Source organism: Abramis brama (assembly GCF_963993115.1).
Source record: "Abramis brama genome assembly, chromosome: 1".
NCBI classification, from domain to species: Eukaryota; Metazoa; Chordata; class Actinopteri; order Cypriniformes; family Leuciscidae; genus Abramis; species Abramis brama.
In genome coordinates, this window is record NC_139963.1 from 44,590,361 (window position 1) to 44,613,511 (window position 23,151).

Consider the following 23,151-nt stretch of genomic DNA (forward strand, 5'->3'; position numbering starts at 1 on the left):
AATAAGAAAAAAGAGAAAACATTACAGAAAACTGTCAGCATACATGCTTTTTGCCTTAGAATACTTACACTTAACCTTCTGTCCAAAAGCAAGATAGACATGTACAATCCCTTTCTGTTAAAAAAACCAACTGGTTAAACCGGATCAAGACAAAAGAGGATATAAATATACAACGTGTATCTACATGTAGCACTTATAAATACATAATGTATATCTGTTGAAGGTTGTTGAATCAGGATTTCATTTTCAAAAATGCAAATATATCTATAATTTTGATTCAAAAACCTTTAATTGATTTACAAGATTAAGTAATATATGCATTTAACCTGTTGAACTCAAATGGTCCTCAAGTCACACTCATGCCAGACTTCTGATTCATCCATGACTTACCTTCAACTCATCATTCACTGTGTTCTCAATTGTGCCTTAATAAATTGTGTCCATTTGAGAGTTTGTACGATCGTAAGGAGATTCTTCCTGGTTTATTTCCACTTTCTGTTGTAACACCTGAACAGACTCAGTCCCTCCCATCATTCAGGCTGATAAACCTGATGTAGTTTCTTCTGTCACAGACTGACATCCCTCTCTTTATTCTGATTTGAAATATGGCAGACATGTTAATCAAAAGAAAATGCAAACACAAATGTGGATGATGACACAATATATGTATCCACAAATAGGGAGAACTGTGACCCCACTACTGACAACTTCACTTTTATACAGATGTACGATTGTCTGTTCCCGACACTGTCAATCAAACGCTGATTCGGCGGACCATGCCACCAGTCGAAACACTTGTGAAACACCCCGAAGCTTCATTTAGCCGTAGTCACGTGACATGGGTGTTTTAAATCGCTTCGGATCAGTGTTTCGAAACATTTGCGCTTCGGGATCTCGAAAAGCTTCGGAACGTAAGCCATTCCTAATAATAACTAGAAAGTGTGCACCCAAACTAGTAATTTATGGCATGAAACAAATTGAAAATAAAACAGTGGAATTTAACCTAATCTGTGTCATTATTATGAAATATGTATTTAGTGTGATCTGTAACCAAGGAATCTGCAACAAATATTTAATCATGAAATACTAAAAATAATGAGTAAACAACCCAGAAAGAAGGACGCATGTATGCATGTGTGTTTTCAGTTACCGTCCTTTTGTGTGGCCACATCATTGGCCATCACAATGACAGTTTCTGTACCTGAATACCTGAAAATCTTATAACACTGTTTATTTCAGTCGTATCTTTGTTCCATTGTACATCTGGGGAATCACCCGTTTAAAAAAAGATGAACAGAGGAGAGTCTGCTTGCAGAAAGAGAACGCAACAGAGCTCGTATCAACATCTGCTGGGCCTTTCGAAGATGGTGAGAACTGAGGGAATTGAACTGTTGTAAAAGCGATGCAGAGATGGTGTTTTTATTACTCAAACAGATATGTCATCAAATGGGTATATTATTCTGACAGTTTGTTACTACAGTTAACAGGGAATCAAAATGTAAGGTGTTTAAAGCTACAATATGTAAGATTCTTTTTAATAAAATGACCAAAAATCACTTGCAAAGTGTGATATATATTTCCTGCAGTTGTGTACTTTCAGTATCCCAAAAGTTCCCAAAGATTTTTAATTTCAGAGAAATTCCAATTCCAAAAAATTGAAAGCTGCAAGCAGCATTTATCAGGGTTCAAGCATTTAAGGCCTTTAAGCACAAATGCATAAAAAGACATTAAGTTTTATTTGGCAACCATTTAACCACTGACATCATACATGGAAAAGACCATTTCCAGCCAATTTAACATAGGAAATATATGGTTTTCAGATGGAATTACAGAAACTGCATTATTGTATACGTGTCAGGTATGCCCTTATACAACAGACCGTATATTGTATTGATCATAGATTGTGTTTTGCACTGCAGTTTCTTTTGAAGCCTCTCTACATTTTTGTTTTGTTGGGTTTACTGTAGGTCTTTTGCTGCAGAAATTCAATAAAAAAAAGACCCATCTCAGAGTGCTTTATAGAATGTACGGTTACAATATACCATATGGTCATGCGATTGAAAGAACCTCAACACCTGAGTGTGTTTCCTAGATGGGAATCAGCTGTGATTTATATTATTGCATAATTCAATCAGCTGTTTCTCAGTAACAATAGGATAAAATACAGGGGATATATTTGTGTTTCAATTCACAATATAAACAGCTGTTTACCTTGACTTTAGCCTGTAAGGTTAGGTTTAGAACATGGTGCTATCTGTTCTGACATACAGTGTTAAAGCATTGGTAAATTTGGCAGTAAAAATCCATTGTTTTGGTCTTGTTTGAGCTTGTGTGTGAAAGAAGTTCAAGCATTTTAAATTTGTGTTAATTGTATGCATTTTGTGTTAAAGCAACACGAAATGTGTTCATAGTATAGCTTACATAGACGGATGTAGTGCTAACTGTGTTAAGAGTTTTGGAAAATTGTTAAAAGTATTGAAAAATCTGTCGTAGCAATCGTAAAAAACTGCAAATAACCAGAGGTGGACAGTAACAAAGTACATTTACTTGAGTACTGTACTTAAGTACACTTTTTGAGTATCTGTACTTTACTTGAGTATTATTTTTTCTGGAAACTTTTTACTTTAACTTCACTACATTTGAAAGACAAATATCGTACTTTTTACTCCACTACAGTTCTGTCAAGGTCCTTGAGTAGAAAGTAACATCAGTCAGTGGATGATTTTGGTTGCAGGGGTTGCATTTTGGTTGGAAATGAAAGTCGGGTTGACATCAGAACCCTGCATCTGATTGACATCAGAACCCGACGTCAGATTGACGTTGGATATTGATTGAAAATAAAAGTCGGGTTGATGTCAGAACCCGACTGATGTTGGTTTCTGACGTCAACCCGATTTTTATTTTCAACCACAATACAACGTCTGTCCAACATTGGAGATCAACGTCAATCTGACATTGGATTCTGACACAAACCTGATTTTCATTTTCAACGTTGGGTTTGGTCTTCTAAATGCGACTTTTGTCACTTTTTTGGAGCACACTAGCTTATAGATAACAGTAAGGCTAACATATTCATACTAAAAGCCAAAAAACTTTAAATAGGGCAAATTTGAGGGAACAGCCATTTGGGTGTCCGAAACCATTGTGGACGTTATTGAGTGCACTTATTCAATCTCACATTCAATCTCACATTCAATCCCACTACTGGAACTGTGTTCTAGAAATAAATTTGATATTGATATGAGGGTAGGTAGGCAGGCGTAGATTCAGAGGCATACAACAATGCAACAATAATAAAACAATGCATTGACATTTACTTTTGATACTTAAGTATTTTTAAAAACGAGTACTTCTATACTTTTACTTAAGTAAAAATAGGTCTTTACAACTTTTACTTGTAACAGAGTAATATTTGACCAGTAGTATCTATACTTTCACTCAAGTAAGGAAGTTGTGTACTTTGTCCACCTCTGCAAATAACAGACCAATTGCATGTGTAATATAGGCTTGTCAGGCTTGGTACATCAGAGTCTGTAGAAATGGTTTCTTGAAAAGGAAGAACTGTCAGCTATTCACTTATGTTTGATGAATATCTGCTATAAGAAGTGGTGTCAAGCATGAACGTCAAGTGGAATTGTACACTAAGAATGAATGAATGAGTCACAAATGAGCCACCAAATGAAGAGAAGAGGAATCTATAGCAGTACTTCTTTTAATAAACACAAAACACTGGAGAACACATTGTGCAATGCAAGACAAAGAACTGAATAAACTGAGCGCTATATAAACAGGCAAACAAAGGGAGCTAAATGAAACACAGGTGAACTTAATTAGTGACTAACAGACTATCATGGTTAACTTGTAGCTCAACATGAGTTCCTATAAGAGCAGCCAAAAGGAACATTCTCTCAACCCCAGGTCAGGACTGCACACGGATTAAGCGTTGTAGTATTTTTTGTGACCGCAATATTCAGGCTCCACACGGATTGAGGACAACTTTTCAGCTGTACGGTAATGCACCTTTGCTGTTTTAGGCTTGTTTTTTTTTTTTCTCCATTCCATTTTCTCCATCAACTGACTTGATTTAGTACAACTAAAAGTTAGTTTAAGCAAAAGTATAGATATTGTCTTTTATTTTACCTGTCCTTGTGAAAAATATCAGAATCAGAAAATCTTAACTTTATATTTAATATTGAATAACATGTAGGCTACAACAGATCAAATTAAGTGTACTTTAAAGCACAACAAAAAGATTTTTAAAACATAATGTACTTTAAAGTAAAACTCTTAGTTTGGCAATAATTTTTTTTTTTTTTTTTTTTTAAAGTGTACATGTACTTAATGTCACTCCTGCCAGCAGAAGCCCTATCATGGCCACAAGAGGGCACTTCTCCCTAGACCTTTTCCATTTCCATAAACCTTTGTCTGGACTCATTTTAGTGTGATTGCATCCACCTGTATGTCATTGGTTTGTATCATAGGCACTTTGGCTGGCAGGTGTGACGCTTATGAAAGTGTACGTGTGTACACTTAAGTGGCTTTTTATAATTCATCAGTGTTATTATCTGCAAGTGGACCTACAGGTTTTTTTATTTATTATAATAATAATAATAATAATAATAAAAATAAAAATAAAAATAAAAATAAAAATAAAAATAATACTTTCAAGATACTACAGGTACACATCCAATACCAATAAGCGCATTTCTTATTTTATTATTTTCACAAGGGTACATAGCAATTCAAAAATTATAGAGTTTTCTAGACAGCAACATGGTGTCGGCCCACATCTGGGTGTACCAGATGTGGGCCGGATCTGGTTGCTGTCTGGGTTCTTGTATGGTTTTCTGTTGCAGACTAATCTGATTGTGCTATTTTACCTAATGCAACTTCCATTCTCAAAGTTCCCTGCAACAAAGCTTTGACCTTTTATCAAAAATATTACATTCTTAAACCAAATGGCATGATTTCACTGAATCCACTCTTCATTGTAGGCTTTAAAGATCAACATGGAGAAAATCATCCTAATACTCCCTCTGATATTGCTGGTGCTGCATATACAAGGAGGAGAGTTCCACAAACTTCCAGTTTGTTTGCCTGAAGCTCCACAGCCAGAAGTCGTGGAGTTCGACAACACAATCTATGCCACTTGTGAAGTAACTCCCAACCCCAATATGCCACGTAACCAGCCAAAGATCTTTGGGCAAATCCTCTTCAAGCAGGTCTTCCCCGATGGAGATTTAGAAGTGAAAATCAACCTCCGTGGTTTGCCTGCCATTGATCGTCAAGAGCGTGCCATGCACATCCATCAGTATGGAGACCTCAGTCAAGGCTGCATCACTATTGGTCCTCATTATAATCCAAACGGCGTTGACCACCCTCATCATCCTGGAGACCTGGGCAACTTTGCTTCCGAGAAAGGAGTTATAAGGCAGTTCCTGACGCTTCCAGACGCCAAGCTCTTTGGGCCTTATTCCATTCTGGGACGTGCGGTGGTGGTTCATGAGAAGGAGGATGATCTGGGAATGGGTTCAGATGAGGAGAGTAAACTCAGTGGGAATGCTGGACCGATAATTGCTCTCGGTGTGATTGGTATTACTACTCCAAGCCTGTGGCAGAAGACTGAAGTGCCCCCCAAGAAAACATGTGGAGGAATGCACTGAGAGTCAAAGATGAGGGAGTCGGATATGGTGGAAGGGCAGATTCAAATAGGATAATCATGATTTTCCTTGTGTATTCTTTGTATGTGTCCTACATTAAAGTATATTTCATAACCTGAACATTCCCTTTTTTTTTTCTTGGTCTTTTCAGAGGCTTTTTGGCCATAGCTTCCAATAGTAAATGCACTCTTAAAAATAAATGTAGGGTGAATGCAGGCAAAGTGGGCCGTTTAGTTTGATTTACTGTGCTCAATGGGTTAACACTTTAAGAGCATGACAATGGTCTTTAATTAAAGATACACTATTTCTTTAAATGATACAATGGTTTTGGTTGATGCAATATGACACTGGAGGGTGTGGCTACATCTCAAGGGAGGACACCCTTATTGTTGAAGGTAGACATAACCTCTGACGTAAGATTTTTATTTTCTAAATTATAAGGTTTCTCGCTAAGGGACTGTTCGTTTTTTTTATTCAAGGGGCCACCGGAGGAGTTTTGAGATCTGTTGTCAAAAAAGACATGACCCTCTCTTCGCCAGCAATAAATTTTTCTATGACCCTCCAGAATGATTGTGAAAAAAGGCATGACCCTCCCTGATAATTTATTGATTAGCCTACTGTAGGGTTTGCGCTTGGCAAAGATGTTCAGATAGCCTTTTTTTTTTTTTTTTTTTTTTTAAACCATAAACTCTTGCTTTCTCATCTTACTAGGGCTGTAACGATAGACAACCTACGATTCGGTTCGTATCATGTTTTTGGTACTGATGCGGTGTGACTCGTTCAACATGTGGGTGGTGGCGCTGCCAACAAAGCATCTAAAAGCTGTCACAAAGAACCGGCAAAAGTAATGATTATTAATATGTCAAATATAGCAAGGAGACATTTTAATTGTGTATTAAAAAGTGTTTTCTGTGTCGACTGCAAAGATGAAGTTGACGATGCGTCGCGAACGCGCCAGAGAGAAATGCACATTTCATAAGCAGAAAGCAGTCTGTTTACCTTCGTTTTGAATTGTTCTGTTTAAAAGACATTTCAAGCTTTCTATATATTTCTCAGGTCTGTGAAGTAGCATACCTTACGCTGAGTTTCGGTTCATTTATGAGACAAGAGTCCAGTTCACTCGCCCGCACCTCCGTGTCATGATTAGGCTATCTATTTTCTACTATATTTACTTCTTATGTATTAAATCCAGAGGAAACATTGATTAAAATTAAGATACAATTAATAAAAAAACGAAATTCACTTTAAAGAAAGGTTGTGTGCTTTCTGTTTGAGGTCTCTGTGAAATTTTTAAAGTCGTTTTCAGAGCAGTCATGTCCGTAATGGAGAACGGTCATGCCCATAACATTGTTTTTTTTTTTTCTTCTTTTTTTTCACATAAATGCGAACACGAAAAATAAAATAAAAATAATATTTTATGTTCTGTGGAGGTCGATCTTTATTCATCCGGTGGGTATATATCTGTTGGTTTGCACAGTGTAATTTATAGAATTACTAAAAAATATTTTGCCACCTAAAAGTTAAAGATTTTTTCACGTCACATCATATTAAATATAAAACGCATGTGTAGACTGATATTTTTCTAATGTTTTACCTCCTTTCAGACGTTTCAAAATATTGGTATTGAATGCATTTTCTGAGAATTTATATTTCAAATTTTGACTGCAAATGTCACGTCCATAACACTGGAATCGCCCAATTTTAACGAATTTATCCTCAACTAGTTTTTGTGTAGGTCTACGTATTTTATTATGTTAACTTAAATAATACTAATAGTAATTTAAATATGTGGTAGCACTACATCTTACACATCGTGGAAACAAAATAAGAATGGAAACTAAAAAATGGTAGTATCGCGCTACAGCGCACATTCTATCAGCACGTGCTGATAGATTATTATCAATCGTGCTTGTGCACGATAGATAATTATTTGCTCGTGCTTTAAAGCTTTGCCGGGTAAACATTTCTTTGGCATTCTGTTCTGACATGATGCACTTTTTCTAAGCGCGAACTGAAGTGCGCGCGCACTGTCAAACAGCGCCAAACTGGATTTTTGTTGGGTCAGACCCATCTGATATCGAAGGGGGGCTGATAACGCGAGATCAACATTGAGCTAAATGGAAAAAAATAGCACCAAACAAGCCACTTTGAAATGTTGCTGTTTTCATGAATATAAAAGTTGGGTGACCCTCCCCCTAGACTAAAAAAAGTTGGATGACCCTCCCCTCAACAAAGAATAAAAAGACATGACCCTCCCCTATTTTCCTCCGGTGGCCCCTTCCATAAATACCGAACGGTCCCTAAACTGCCATATGTAGCTCTCTAACAGAGTTCATTGTAAAGTATTATCTATTGTGAAGGGTCATTTTATTATGGGTTGTTGTAGTGCTGGGCCAGAATTTATTTTCAAGTACCGTGTCTATTAATGGGTAATGCTACAGTAACGTCTTCAGCTAGTCAGCTTGAGATCCTTGCCATCTAAACTGGTTATATCTCTTAAAGGTGCCTTGTGTAATGTCCGCCAAAAAATAAATAAAAAAATTCATACTCCACATTCCATACCAGATGGGGGCAGTATACCTCCAGAAAGTGAGTTGGTCTACTCTTGAGTAACAACCGAGAAACGGCATAGTCTCTATGCTCCGCCCCTACCTTCACAGTGATTTTGAAATATTCAATTCAATACAATTCAATTCAAATTTATTTGCATAGCGCTTTTCACGATACATATTGTTTCAAAGCAGCTTTACAGAAAGTGCATTTCAGAAATGTACATAGAAAAATACAGTTAGTTAATCATGTATTAATTTAGGGCATAAACATATCGCCAGCATTGAGTCGTCTCTTCACAGGCTTCGAGTCGTCTCTGCACGGGTGTTGGGGCATCTGTAGTTTCCATGGGAGGCTGGATACAAACTGGAGCTGACGATCTGTATTTACCTTGGGACTAGCGTCCTGAGATAACAACAGAAAAGCAGATGGGAAATAATTAGCGTAGCTGCTGTTCATAATATTAATGCATTCAATCTGATTCAACTGTAGTAGGCTATAAAAGGTAAAATATGACATCTTCAAGCTACTCCCCTTCACCTTTACCAGTGAATATGTTCATATTCGTTTTGTTCATATTGCATTTTTATTGTTAGTTTGAATTACATTAATTTGACAGACAGCATTCGCTGATGTTGACCAAGCTAGCGCCAACATAACCAGAGCTGCCAACTCTCACGCATTCACCGTGAGACACACGCAATTGACAATTTTCAATCAATTTTCTCACGCACAGAAAAATCGCGAAGCAAAGAGGACACGGATACCGACAGAATAGACAGAGCAGGTTAGTTATGATATAAAACAATCTCAGCTCTCAGATTCTGTCAATTTTATTACGTTTTGGCGCTTGTAAATGTTACATGACAGATCACTAGCGCACGTGAACCGATCATCTCTACTAATAGTAAAAAAACACGAACACTGTTGAAAGATACAGTAGGCTACGACTTACCAAAATGTATTCCTCATACATAATATTGACCAATCAGCGTTTTTTATCAGCGTGAAGAGGTCAATAACATAGCTGGAGAACAATTATGTCAGATTTACCTCAGGAAAGCCATTTAATAAACATAATATAGGTCACGTAGTTGGCAAGAAAAAAAGAGCTATAGAGATTGTGCTATATATGTGTACTATATTACAATACTATATTTATGTACAGTATATATACGTTTATCGAACAGCCTTCGATACATTTCTATGTTATAACTTCCCGAAAAAACTACACAAACATATAAAACAAACTTCTAACGAAATACTAACAGCATCTTACTTACCAATCCAAAAGAAATGTTGCAAGTTCGGAGTCGAACCACATTTCTTTCATGTCCATTAGTTGTCTCCAGCGATGGAAAGCAGTGACAATATTTACTCTGGTTCTGTTCCTTTTTTTATCAGATTTTATTTGAATGTAGTAGTGGGCTGTAGGCTACTGTCCACACGATTGACATCAGGTTCAAGTACGCCCACAAGCCGTGCGAGTTATTCGTGTTTTGCATGTTTGGCTGGTGGTTATGTTGCCCGCATACCGCCTCCCATGGCCAAAACTGGTATTACGACACCTGTCGGCCGTGGCTAGTAATGCTAATGCTAATTCAGGTTGATATCTCTGCAGCACTATAACTTGTCATTTTTTTAATGACATCATCCCCCTTATTTCTTCTCATTCTTTTGATGCGTGTAGCTCATTTTTTGGATATTTTTACCTCAATTCTGACACATGGCACCTTTAAGCCTAGAAGTGAATAGTAAGTTAACCATATTCATCCGCACAGTCACGCAGAGCCAAAGCACAACCAAAACAATGTTCTTATGCAAAATGCATGCAGTTTTGTTTTTTACATTTGTTTTTTTAGTAAAGTTACATGGTGAAGGTAAATGCTAATTGAATGATTCCATGTCAAATTTTCTTCCATTGTCTTGTAACCTTGTTTTCAAACTTGTTATTTAAATATAAAATAATCATATATATTTATATATATATATATAGGATGTATTTTGTCTTTCAGATATGGAGCAAAACCCTTTTTTGTATATATGTGTATATATATATATATATATATATATATATATACACCATACCGTACCATCTTCTTCCGCTTACCCGGGGCCGGGTCGCGGGGGCAGCAGTCTAAGCAAAGATGCCCAGACTTCCCTCTCCCTAGACACTTCCTCTAGCTCTTCCAGGGGGACACCGAGGCGTTCCCAGGACAGCCGGGAGACATAGTCTCCTCCCAGTGGGACGCGCCCGGAACACCTTCCCGGGAAGGCGTCCAGGAGGCATCCGGAACAGATGACCGAGCCACCTCAGCTGACCCCTCTCGATGTGGAGGAGCAGCGGCTCTACTCTGAGCTCCTCCCGAGTGACCGAGCTTCTCACCCTATCTCTAAGGGATCGCCCAGCCACCCTGCGGAGAAAGCTCATTTCGGCCGCTTGTATCCGGGATCTTGTCCTTTCGGTCATGACCCAAAGCTCATGACCATAGGTGAGAGTAGGAACGTAGATTGACCGGTAAATCGAGAGCTTTGCCTTGCGGCTCAGCTCTTTCTTCACCATGACAGTCCAGTACATTGACTGTATTACTGCACAAGCTGCACCAATCCGTCTGTCAATCTCCAGTTCCATCCTTCCCTCACTCGTGAACAAAACCCCAAGATACTTAAACTCCTCCACTTGAGGCAGGAACTCTCCACCAACCTGAAGTGGGCAAGCCACCCTTTTCCGACTGAGGACTATGGCCTCGGATTTGGAGGTGCTGATTCTCATCCCAGCCGCTTCACACTCGGCTGCAAACTGTCCCAGTGCATGCTGAAGTTCCTGGCCTGAAGGGGCCAACACGACAACATCATCCGCAAAGAGCAGAGACGAAATCGTGTTGTTTCCAAACGTGAAACCCTCCGGCCCCTGGCTGCACCTTGAAATTCTGTCCATAAAAATTATGAACAGAACCGGCGACAAAGGGCAGCCCTGCTGGAGTCCAACATGCACCGGGAAGAAGTCTGACTTACTGCCGGCAATGCGAACCAAGCTCCTGCTTCGGTCGTACAGGGACCAGACAGCCCTCAGCAAAGGACCCCGGACCCCATACTCCCGGAGCACCCTCCACAGGCTGCCACGAGGGACACAGTCGCATGCCTTCTCCAAATCCACAAAGCACATGTGGACTGGTTGGGCAAACTCCCATGAACCCTCCAGCACCCTGTAGAAGGTATAGAGCTGGTCCAGTGTTCCACGGCCTGGACGAAAACCGCACTGTTCCTCCTGAATCCGAGGTTCTACTATTGGCGGTATTCTCCTCTCCAGTACCCTGGCATAGACATTCCCAGGGAGGCTGAGAAGTGTGAACCCCCTGTAGTTGGAACACACCCTCCGGTCCCCCTTCTTAAAAAGAGTGACCACCACCTTGGTCTGCCATCCCAGAGGCACTGTCCCCAGCCGCCACGCGATGCTGCAGAGGCGTGTCAGCCAAGACAGCCCCACAACATCCAGAGACTTGAGGTACTCAGGGCGGATCTCATCCACCCTCGGTGCCTTGCCACCGAGGAGTTTCTTGACTACCTCAGTCACTTCAGCTTGGGTGATAGACGAGTCTACCTCTGAGCCCTCAGCCTTTGCTTCCTCAATGGAAGACATGACGGCGGGATTGAGGAGATCCTCAAAGTATTCCTTCCACCGTCCAACGACATCCCCAGTTGAGGTCAACAGCTGCCCACCTCTACTTGGTAGGGCACTGCTTCCCTCTCCTGAGGCGACGGACGGTTTGCCAGAACTCTTCAAGGCCAGCCTTCTCCATGGCCTCACCAAACTCCTCCCAGGCCCGAGTTTTTGCCTCCACAACCACCCGGACTGCAGTTCACTTGGCCTGCCGGTACCCGTCAGCTGCCTCCACAAGCCAACCAGGCCCGATAGGACTCCTTCTTCAGCTTGACGGCATCCTTTACTTCCGGTGTCCACCACCGGGTTCGGGGATTGCCGCCTCGACAGGCACCGGAGATCTTACGGCCACAGCTCCAAGTGGCCGCTTCGACAATGGAGGTGGAGAACATGGTCCACTCTGACTCAATATCTCCAGCCTCCCTCGGGATCCGGTCGAAGCTCCGCCGGAGGTGGGAGTTGAAGATCTCTCTGACAGGAGACTCGGCCAAACGTTCCTAGCAGACCCTTACAGTATGCTTGGGTCTGCCAAGTCTGTCCAGCTTCCTCCCCCACCATCGGATCCAACTCACCACCAGGTGGTGATCAGTTGACAGCTCCGCCCCTCTCTTTAACCGAGTGTCCAAGACATACGGCCGCAGGTCAGATGAAACGACCACAAAGTCGGACACCCTTATGCTTGAACATGGTGTTCGTTATGGACAAACTGTAACTAGCACAGAAATCCAATAACTGAACACACCTCGGGTTCAGATCAGGGGGGCCGTTCCTCCCAATCACGCCCCTCCAGGTGTCACTGTTGTTGCCCACGTGGGCGTTGAAGTCCCCCAGTAGAATGACCGGGTACTCTGCACTGCCGTTTGGCCTGTAGGACACACAATCCCCGATCCCCGATCCGTAGGCGCAGGAAAACAACCCTCTCGTTCACCGGGGTGAACTCCAACACATGGCGGCTGAGCTGGGGGGCTATTAGCAAACCCACACCAGCCCGCCGCCTCAGAGTGGTGAAGAGTCCATCCTCTCTCAAGGAGTGTGGTTCTAGAGCCCAAGCTGTGCGTAGAGGTGATCCCGACTATCTCTAGTCGGAACCTCTCAACCACACGCACAATCTCAGGCTCCTTCCCCGCCAGCGAGGTGACGTTCCACGTCCCTAGAGCTAGTTTCCGTGTCCAGGGATCGGGTTGTCGAGGCCTCTGCCTTCGTCTGCCGCCCGATCCTCTCATATATATATATATATATATATATATATATATATACAGTATATCTAATTGTTATCTTATGCAATAGTACGTGTTGATTAATACACATCTTGTTTAGATTTCTAGATATTCATCAATGATTTCATGTGAATTCACCATTGCGTAAAGTTATCATGAATTCTCGAGAAATCATGTTGAAAAGTTCATCTTAGAACGATGGGAACTCAAAGTTTGTCCAATATGAAACCAGACGAGAGACAGCAATTGTTTCTCAAACACACATATATTTTCAACGATATAAAAAAGGCACCTTCCTCATCAGTTATTCTGAAAAGTCGTTGTCGTCTGTGAGCGAATGACTTTTCTGATCTTCTCTTCTTGTTGTTGCTCCTGAACTTCTGTAAAATAACAAAAAGAAAACACAGAATCTCAGAAAGAGACAACAGTATTTTCAGGTAAGTTTGGGGTTGAAGTACAAGGTCAATATTTGGCCAGGCTCTAACTATAAACAGGAGAGTATTCTCAAAACATCAAGATAATACGTCTCTCTCTCAAGGAGAGGACACTATGATATAACGCATTACACTGCCTTCTGTGCGTGAGAGAGCGTTGTCGAGAGACAACAGGAATCTATTGAAAGCATATGTTGAGTAAGGGAAATAAGATAAAAGTGGGAAAGGAAAGGGGAGAAGAAGATAATTAAGTGCCTTACAGGTGTCCTTGCATGGTGGAGTCGCACAGGTACTGCTATTCTGCGTCCCATTCTCTCATCCTCACACACACCTCTCTCTCTTTCTGTGGGTCTATGGAATTGTCAGTCAGCAGACCATAAAGCTGACTTTATTCCAGCCTTTGCATCTCAATCTACTCTTTATATCTTGGGCTTGACTGAGACCTGGATTTATCCAGAAGACTCAGCAACCCCTGCTGCTCTCTCTAACAACTTCTCTTTCTCTCACACCCCTCGCCAGTCTGGGAGGGGTGGGTGTACAGGTCTTCTCATTTCTTAAGATTGTAAATACTCAACTCTGTCTTCTCTATGCAATAATAACTCATTTGAATATCATGGTGTTACACTTACAACTCCCAGTATGATCCATATTGTAGTAATATATCGCCCCAAGGGCAACTGGGAAGCTTTGTAGAGGAGCTGGATGTGCTGCTGTCCTCTTTCCCTGAGGATGGCACCCCACTTGAAGTCTTTGGTGATTTCAACATTCATCTAGAGAAGCCGTATGCAACAGACTTCATCTCTCTCCTAGCCTCATTCGATCTCAAATGGCTCATCACCTCAGGTACTCACAAATCAGGCAACAGCTGGACCTGGTTTACACACGCAACTGCATCACAGACAACATTTTGGTGAAACCTCTACAAGTTTCCTCATTTACAACTCTCTACCCGTGCACCACCAACCCACCAAGTTCAAGTCAACATGGCAGAGCAGAGGCATGCAGGTGTATTCCAGGTATGTACAGGTGATTGTTTCCCTTTATTTCACTAACATTAAAATGTGAATTATTATTTATTTTTTTACTAAATGCGATTTATATTAACAGCGTTTGCCAAAGTTTAATTGCTGGTGACGGCCTTTTCATCACGAGTTCTGTGTCGATTGATGTGTGTACGTGTGCGTGAGTGTTGATGCACAGGTGTACAGGAATGGTGACTTGCTGTGGAGGCCTTATAGCTGGGTTTCAGTCACGTGATTATGATGACGCGCGAAGGCGGGGCGATTTCAGATAGAGGGCAGGAAGTAAACACGGAGAATACGTCTATGGAGGAAACCGTTGCGGAGTGTCCCTATTGTACCTTTATCCGATTTTTTTGACTGTCCGTTTACACGTTCTTTCAACTGTGACCCATATCCGATTCATGTGTTTACACTTGCCATACTATCTGAAACATTGCGCATGCTTAAAGTGTTAAATTATCTTGCACAGATGGTCAGACGCAAAATATGCTTGATCCTAGCTATGTATGCGAAGTTCGCCAAACATCACAATGATTTTGAGGTGAAGGAGGACGAAAGGTGCCATTATTGTACATATGCTTGTTATTGTGTGTGAGAGAGATCTCAGGACTGGTGGGAGCATATTGTGTTTAAATATTGGCTTTAACTGCGGAGACGTTGCCTAATGCCTCAGAAAATCCGATCTGCCTGTTTACATGACAGTCGCATTGGCACATATCCGATTTATTTCCACACATGAATGAGGCCTGAAACCGATCTCAAAATATCCAAATGCATGCGTTTTTCCCCTGTTTACACTGTCATAGAACACATCGGATCTGTCACATATGAGCAAAAAATCGGAATTGGGTCACATTTCCCTGACAGTGCAAGTTAAACGAGACCTAAGTAAATGAGCATTTAATGACAACCTAATGCTATATAAACACAGACAAAAAAAACACGTTGGCTAGCTAACATACCTCTGACGAAGTGGTCGCTGCAGACATGGGCATTAACAGACTCTGCTCCTCCCGACGGCAGACGTAACTTACGTTAAAAATCCACTTTTTTCGGTGTTGTTCTGTGAGCTTTTTACATTTCTCACCTTTATGAGTGACAATCTTCGGTACTCTATAAAAACCCTTTCCCTTTTCTCGATTAGAACAATTGGAGCAGCCATAAACTACACAAAACATTGGCATTATTTCAGACGGCAGATCCTCAGCTATTTCACTTCCTGCCCTCCATCTGAATTGCGCGCTCTCGCGATGCAGCAGTGTGACGTCACGTGAAACCAACCTATTTTGCCCTTTATTCCCTGCTGTCACACCTCGGCTCCTTTATCCTGAACTCAGATGCCGCTGACTGCTTAGGTAATGATGTAATTGCCTTGATAGGAAATTTAATTTAGTATTGTCCCTGGCAAAATTCCAGGGTGGCGTAGTCGCTAGCTGTCAATCTTCCATTCCTCTGTGTATCGCCACACATACATTTCATAACTAATTGAAGACACTGTTATTTTGTAGGTCAGTGATGTCACCAGGGTTGAATTGGGGCGAATGGTAATGGAGAGACTCTTCTCCAAACTCCAGTGTGCAGTGAGTCGCCAGCCGCTGGACTTAGATTACTTGAAATTTAGGCTATATGCAGTCATGAACTTTTCATTACATCCATCCATGATCAAATTACAATTCCAGGCGGATTCCTTAATGAACTATCCAACTTAAAAAAACAAAGTGGAGAGGCAAGTGGAAAACAACAGTGGTTACTAACTGCCCTTGAAGTAGCCTAGAAATCTAGATGCACCCTAGCGGCAGCAAAATTTATTTTTTATTTATAGCAACTCTCCATTGACTTTCGTGCTGGAAAAACCTAAATTGGGTCAGGCCAATCACGTCGTGTATAGAGTAGGTGGGGCGGGCTTAAAGGGATACTCCACTTTAAAATACAAATTCTGTCATCATACTCACCCTCATGTTGTTTCAATCCTTTATGAATTTCTTTCTTCTGCTGAACAGAAAGGAAGATATTTAGAAGAATATCAGTAACCAGACAGTTTCTGGTCTCATTGACTTCCATAGTATATTTTTTTTCCTACTATGGAAGTCAATGAGACCAGAAACTGTCTGGTTACTGATATTCTTCTAAATATCTTCCTTTCTGTTCAGCAGAAGAAAGAAATTCATACAGGTTTGAAACAACATGAGAGTGAGTATATGATGACAGAATTTTCATTTTAAAGTGGAGTATCCCTTTAATATAATGACGACAGAGTTGCGACAGTTCCCTGCTACTTGAAAACAAAGAATGGCTGCTGCTGCTGGAGAACAGTCTTTCGAATCGGCTTTGACCGCGACTCTGGAGGACTTGGAGTTAAGTTTTTCTTTGAGAAAAGAGCAAAGAACGGCACTTAAGTCATTCTTAAAACAGGAAGATGTGTTCGTAGTTTTGCCGGCCAGATTCAAAAGTTGAATCGATCAACTAACGGTAGGTCCCCTCGGCTCTGGCTCCGCTGTTGGGAAATTTGAAAAAAATTGATTTGAAAGACAGCCGTTTATTCCGCCCCTCGGGTTGAGCCGTGTCTGGTGAGTTGCCAGACCTAACATCTTGATGTAGTTCTGGCTTGCCAGGCTACCCTTGAAGTGCAATTTGGAGTGAAGGGACATTTCCAGAGAGCATCTTCAGAATCTTGTGAGTATGCAGCTGTCTGTTCCATGTATTGCCCAGCTTCTTGGTGTGTCAACAAGGACTATTAATCACCGCCTCAATGAGTTTGGCATTTCTGTAAGAGACACATATTCAAAGATCTCAGTTGAGGAGCTTGACAACCTTGTCAGTTCAGTTGCAAGCACTGGGTCACCATGTGCCATGGACAAGGGTGTGGGATTTCATGCTTAATTCTAGTTAATTTCAAACCCTGACTATAACATATATTTTGCATACTTTGTAGTGTAAGAATATCATAATTATAAAAGTAAACAAAATAATCCATCAACAGCATAAAAGCGTGCACATTGCGAAAACTGTCTAGCAGAGTCAAACTTTTTCCAACACGTTCACGACCACTTAACTGATCCCTAACTTCTTAAACTTTGGCAAACGCCGTTAATACTAATTGCATTTAGTTAAAAAAAAAAAACAAAAAAAAAAACAATGCACATTTTAATGTTAGTGAAATAAATGGAAACAATCAACTGTACATACCTGGAATACACCTGCATGCCTCTGCTCTGCCATGGTGACTTGAACTGTTGCGATCTGCGTCTCCTGCTGATGACGTGGCTTTGCGGGGTTTCTTGACTCCACCCCCACGTTGAAATAGCGGCATGAAGAGAAAAGCAGAGAAAAGTGAAGTGCAAAGGAAAAACGGTATTGCGAACACACACTTGACTGAAACGCAGAATAAAAGCAGCGTTGCAAATAACTTAGTAGGTATGAGTATGGAAAATATGTTGCAGAGAAAAATATGATTACAGCTGTCATTGATTTTTGCAATTAATTATATCTTTCTTTTTGCAGTAATTTATTTTATTTTGCAATTCTTTATTTTTGTTTGCAAAACTTATTTTTCTCTCTCAATACCCACCCCCCCCTTCCATTCTTTATTTTCATGAGCAAAAATTATTTAATTTTTTTGCTCAATACTTTTTTATTTTTTTGCAATACTTTATTCTTTTGCAAAACTATGTGGCATTAAATTGACTCCATAGTTTTCCCCCTCCTCTCGACGCTTCACACTCCAGTCCAGTGGGTGGCGGTAAGACATATACTTTTGTTTACCAACCACCATTAAACCTCAGAGGAAGAGGATTAGTTTTTAGCATGATCTCTGGTGTTATGTGGTACTGGCTTAATACAAACTGTTAGAAAGATAAAAAAAAAACAAATAAAAAAACATTTTGAATCAGGTCAATAAGTGCCTGTAATATTCCCATCCTTATATACGTTACAAAGTTTTGAAGCAAGCAGGAATATCTGGAGGAATATCAACTGAACTGAGATCTGCTGCTGTGAAGATGGTGTTTGTTAAAGAGGAGAGTGAGGAGGACATGATCGAACCAGAACCCTGGAGAATAAAACACGAGGAACAAGGAGGTTGGTGTCTATTCTTCATTCATCTTTTTGAATGTTGTGGTAGGCCTACATTAAGTCTCAAATTCCTTAATGTAAAAACAAGTCCTAAATTCCCATTAAAATGTCTTAAACCCACGTGTCAAAGGTCTTAAAAATGCAACTGAACTGGCGCAGCGATACGATTTTATTTTCACTCCTTGCTTCTTGGAATCTCAAAACTGTTGAACTCGAAGTGTGTGAGACTCATCATAATACATATTCACTTTTGTTTTTATGTTAACGTACTCCATTTGTGCGGGCAAAGGATTACCTGTTTTACAGAAGTCTTCCTGTTTTTAAAATAATTTGTCATTATTTTAATGACAAATGTCGCGAGCGCATTGTTATTGTATCGCGAGAGCACGCGGATATCGTTTGTTCTCGCATAAAACTGGTCGCGCGCTCTCTCATGAACTGCGCTTAAACCGTGACGTGTGCTCTCCGTGTTCTCGCACTAGAAATAAATTATCTTCACTTCTGGATTAAACGTTATATATGGAAGAAGGTAATGACAAATGTATTTGAAACAAAAAAGCTTGTTGAATTGCACTAATAAAAAAAAAATGCATTACATTAACTGTGCTTGCGTTATATTGCATTGTATTTTTTAGGGCTTGCATTTGTATGGGCTGAAATTCAACATGGTTTTATATTTAAGCTGTGTATAATTCAATTAAAAAAACATTTCCCACATTTTGTAATTATTAAAAATGCAATAATTCATATTCACCTTTTAGACTTCACTTCCAAAGTAGCCTATGTATTCTGTTTAAAAATATGACCTATAATACTTGACAGGCAATTTTCTGTCCATTTTATTTTGCTTTACAAATTCGCTTCCACAAATTAAGTGGTTCAAATTTGACAGAAAATTTAACATAGCACATCCGGGAATTGAAGGAATTTCAGTAGATTATGGATCATGATCTCCATCTGTTGTTAGTCTTAAAAAAAAAGAAAAAAAAGAAAAGTATTTCATTAACCATGCTTGCATTTTAATGTATTACTTTAAGCTCATACACAGGTTCTATCCTGTTAAGAAATTTATACAAAAATTCCGCGATATTAATGCAATATGGCTTAGCTTGTCAGTTAACTACGGCTCTTTGTAGTAAATGCCGCTCCATCTGAAATAAGGTGATGGCGATTTACTACTAATCAAGGAACCGGCTTTACTGACGAGATGTGCATAACAATATCGTGCGATATATCGCCCAGCCCTAGTTTCAGTATGATAAAGCTGTAAGGACTGTTAGCATTTGCTCGCAGAGCCGTGACTGTAGTCGATAGTTTTGTCGACAGCCGGAGGCGGCCGCCTCATAATTCTCTATGCAGGAAAAACACTGGTCAAAATAAAACACTGTATAGTCTTCACTGTGTGAATTGAATATACATTGGTTAATATTAAAGATATTCATTAAGCTAAGTTTTTTGTCTTATTAACATTAATGAAACAGTTTGAGGCTGCTGTCCCTTTAAGAATGAATGCGCAGATATAGTTATACATCTGATTCTCTCCCTTTTGTTTTTGTTTGCGTAGGACTTAAGACTCCGTTTACATTGAATCAGTGAAACAGTCCACACGATGTGCATTTTGATATAATTGTGTGTGTAGCTGTGAAAGAGAACTGATTTCAAGATCGCGAGGCGGCATCTGTACGCGTACCCTCGGCTGTGTGTCTGTCAGCGCGAGCACCGCATTTGAGTCCTTGTTCGCGGCTTATTGTGATTAACATCAGTAACCTTAAGTATCTCTTAGTACTGTGAAGTTAAAGTGTAACACTTTAGAAAATCAATTTGTGAAATCGAAATTTGTGAATCGATGCAAATTGGTAGAAGATAGAATCGTGATTCATACATGAATCGAACATTCTTTTTTTTTTCCTGCACCCCTACTAATTTTCTTTTATTTTCCAATTGCACCAATTGATTTTCATAATTTAAATGTTTTCATTTTAGGCCTGGTGAAAGTGAAAGAAGAAAGACCAGATCTGAATGAAGTGGAGGAGAAACATCAGCATCAGAAAGCTCATGATGTCACTGCTGGAGAAAAGCCATCGAGTTCCTGCAGAACTGAAAAAAGTTGCTCACAAAGCAGCATTCAAATGACAGAAGTCGAAAAGCCTTTCACCTGTTCTCAGTGTGGAAACACTTACGCGCATAAAAGAAGCCTTAGGAAGCACATGTTAATTCATACTGGAATAAAGCCTTTCACCTGCTCTCAGTGTGGAAAGAGTTTTACATATAAAGCACACCTTAATGAGCATGTGTTAATTCACACTTCAGAAAAGCGTTTCACCTGCTCTCAGTGTGGAAAACGTTTTACACAGAAACGAACACTTAATGATCATTTGTTAATTCACAGTTCAGAAAATCCTTTCACATGTCCTCAGTGTGGAAACACTTTCACAAGTAAACAAAACCTTAAGAAGCACATGTTAATTCATGCTGGAATAAAGCCTTTCGTCTGCTCTCAGTGTGGGAAAAGTTTTACACAGAAAGGAACACTTAATGATCATTTGTTAATTCACAGTTCAGAAAATCCTTTCACATGTTCTCAGTGTGGAAAGACTTTAACAAGTAAACACAACCTTAAGACTCACATGTTAATTCATGCTGGAATAAAGCCTTTCTCCTGCTCTCAGTGTGGAAAGAGTTTTACACAGAAAGCACACCTTGATGATCATTTGTTAATTCACACTTCAGAAAAGCCTTTTACATGTCCTCAGTGTGGAAAGACTTTCACACGTAAAGAAAACCTTAAGATTCACATGAGAATTCATTCTGGAATAAAGCCTTTTGTCTGCTCTCAATGTGGAAAGAGTTTTAGACAGAAAGGAGCCCTTGATGGTCATTTCTTAATTCACACTTCAGAAAAGCCTTTCACCTGTTCTCAGTGTGGAAACTCTTACAGACATAAAGCAAGCCTTAAGAATCACATGTTAATTCATGCTTGAAAACGGCCTTTTACCTGTTCTCAATGTGGAAAGACATGAGAAATCACACTGAAATCACACCTTACACATGTGTTAGAATAAATATGTTTGCATCTCCATTTCTGTCTATCTAATCATTTCTTGTACTGTTTTAGTCACATGCTCGTATGACATGCTAGTTATTATCCATAAGGATCAACGTTGCATATGATTTAATTATGAATGGAATTGTATGTCTCTCTATCTCTATGGACTCTTTCAGCAAAGCTAATAATCTCCTTTCTTTTCTATATGGACTTATTCTATTTGTATGTTTTAGCCAACACCCGAGACTTGCTATATAAACTATGGCAGGAGCACAATAAAGCTGACTTTGAGTGAACTGCACTTCTGTGCTTGTGTCATTATTGGTCCCCAGATCTGGTGTTCCACTCTGCTCTGCATTGATCATTGTCTTTGTTCTAATATCCAATTTTATCTGACAATTTGGGGTGCTCGTCCGCGATCGATTCAGAACCGAGGGATCGTGCAAATTGGACTGAGACGGTGTGAGGACAAAAACTGTTGTATTGCCTAGACTCTCGAAGTCTCACTCGACGTAATACTCGAGATGGAGAATGTTCTTGAATTTGTAGTATTAGGTGTCTGTTTTTGAGACACAGATTAAGAGGTTTTTATAACCTGCCATTTTGAGATAAGGAAGGAAGGATGGTCAACCATTGAATAAACTGCAGTTTTAATAATTCATGAAATCTGTACTAATTGGCATCTTAAGACAGAGTGGAACAACTTTGTGTTTTGTCTTTCTGTGTGTGAATTAAGGAAACTGCTTGGTTGTAATATGGGGCAAGATGTTTCTAGACCACTGAGCCGAGACACTTGTTGACTTTATGTACAGAAACAATAAAGGTTTCTGGGCAGAACCTTTTACATCAAATTTGGCAGGATGGTCAGAAGGCAAAATTCAATAAGACTAGAGAGGGATCATTAAAAGATGATGATAGAAAAAGCATGAAATCCATGGTAATAGGGGGATTGGGAGATTTAGAGTGGGACTATAGATATATGAAGGAGTCATATAGTGTGTGGAAAGAAATGAAGAAATTGTTGGATCAGTGGCCAGAAAAATCTAATAAGAAAAATTCAGAAATAAAAAGTACTGAATCGCCACCGCAACAAGCATTTCCACTCACAGCTCAAGAAAAAGGAACAGTGTACTGCACATTCATAATGACAGCATGTCCAGCTAGCACTTCATGATGTGGAAACCCATACAAAATGTCAGACATTGAGATGATATGCTAGAGCTTACCAAGTGCCACAAACCCTACTAATTCTAATAATGTAAGCAATTTATAAGTTTTTATTAGAAAGCAGAGTAGGTAGCAGGATTTATCACATGCTGCCAATACCAAACAGGGAAAGGAATCACCATCTGCTTTTGTCATAAAGTTTAGAGAAGCACAGGAGCAGGATTATTGACTGCCTGTAGATAACTCAATGAAAGTCCTATTTATAAACACATGCCTGAATAATGTAGCAAATCAGCTGTAATGAAATATTAATAAGCAGTAAT

The 23,151-nt window shown here is 39.9% G+C and overlaps 2 protein-coding genes across 2 annotated transcripts; both read left to right on the forward strand.

Annotated features, from left to right (window-relative positions):
- Positions 1 to 3,911: 3,911 nt before the first annotated feature.
- Positions 3,912 to 5,774, forward strand: LOC311088131 (extracellular superoxide dismutase [Cu-Zn]-like). Its single transcript, XM_084121799.1, has 2 exons — positions 3,912 to 4,011; positions 4,995 to 5,774. Exon 2 carries the CDS (start codon positions 5,010 to 5,012, stop codon positions 5,661 to 5,663), a length of 654 nt encoding a protein of 217 aa, XP_083977925.1. The 5' UTR covers positions 3,912 to 4,011; positions 4,995 to 5,009; the 3' UTR covers positions 5,664 to 5,774.
- A 12,546-nt stretch (positions 5,775 to 18,320) lies between these two features.
- Positions 18,321 to 21,962, forward strand: LOC311088075 (uncharacterized protein). The gene is made up of 2 exons (XM_084121732.1): positions 18,321 to 18,621; positions 20,599 to 21,962. Exons 1-2 carry the CDS (start codon positions 18,543 to 18,545, stop codon positions 21,594 to 21,596), a joined length of 1,077 nt encoding a protein of 358 aa, XP_083977858.1. The 5' UTR covers positions 18,321 to 18,542; the 3' UTR covers positions 21,597 to 21,962.
- The last annotated feature ends 1,189 nt before the right edge of the window (positions 21,963 to 23,151 follow it).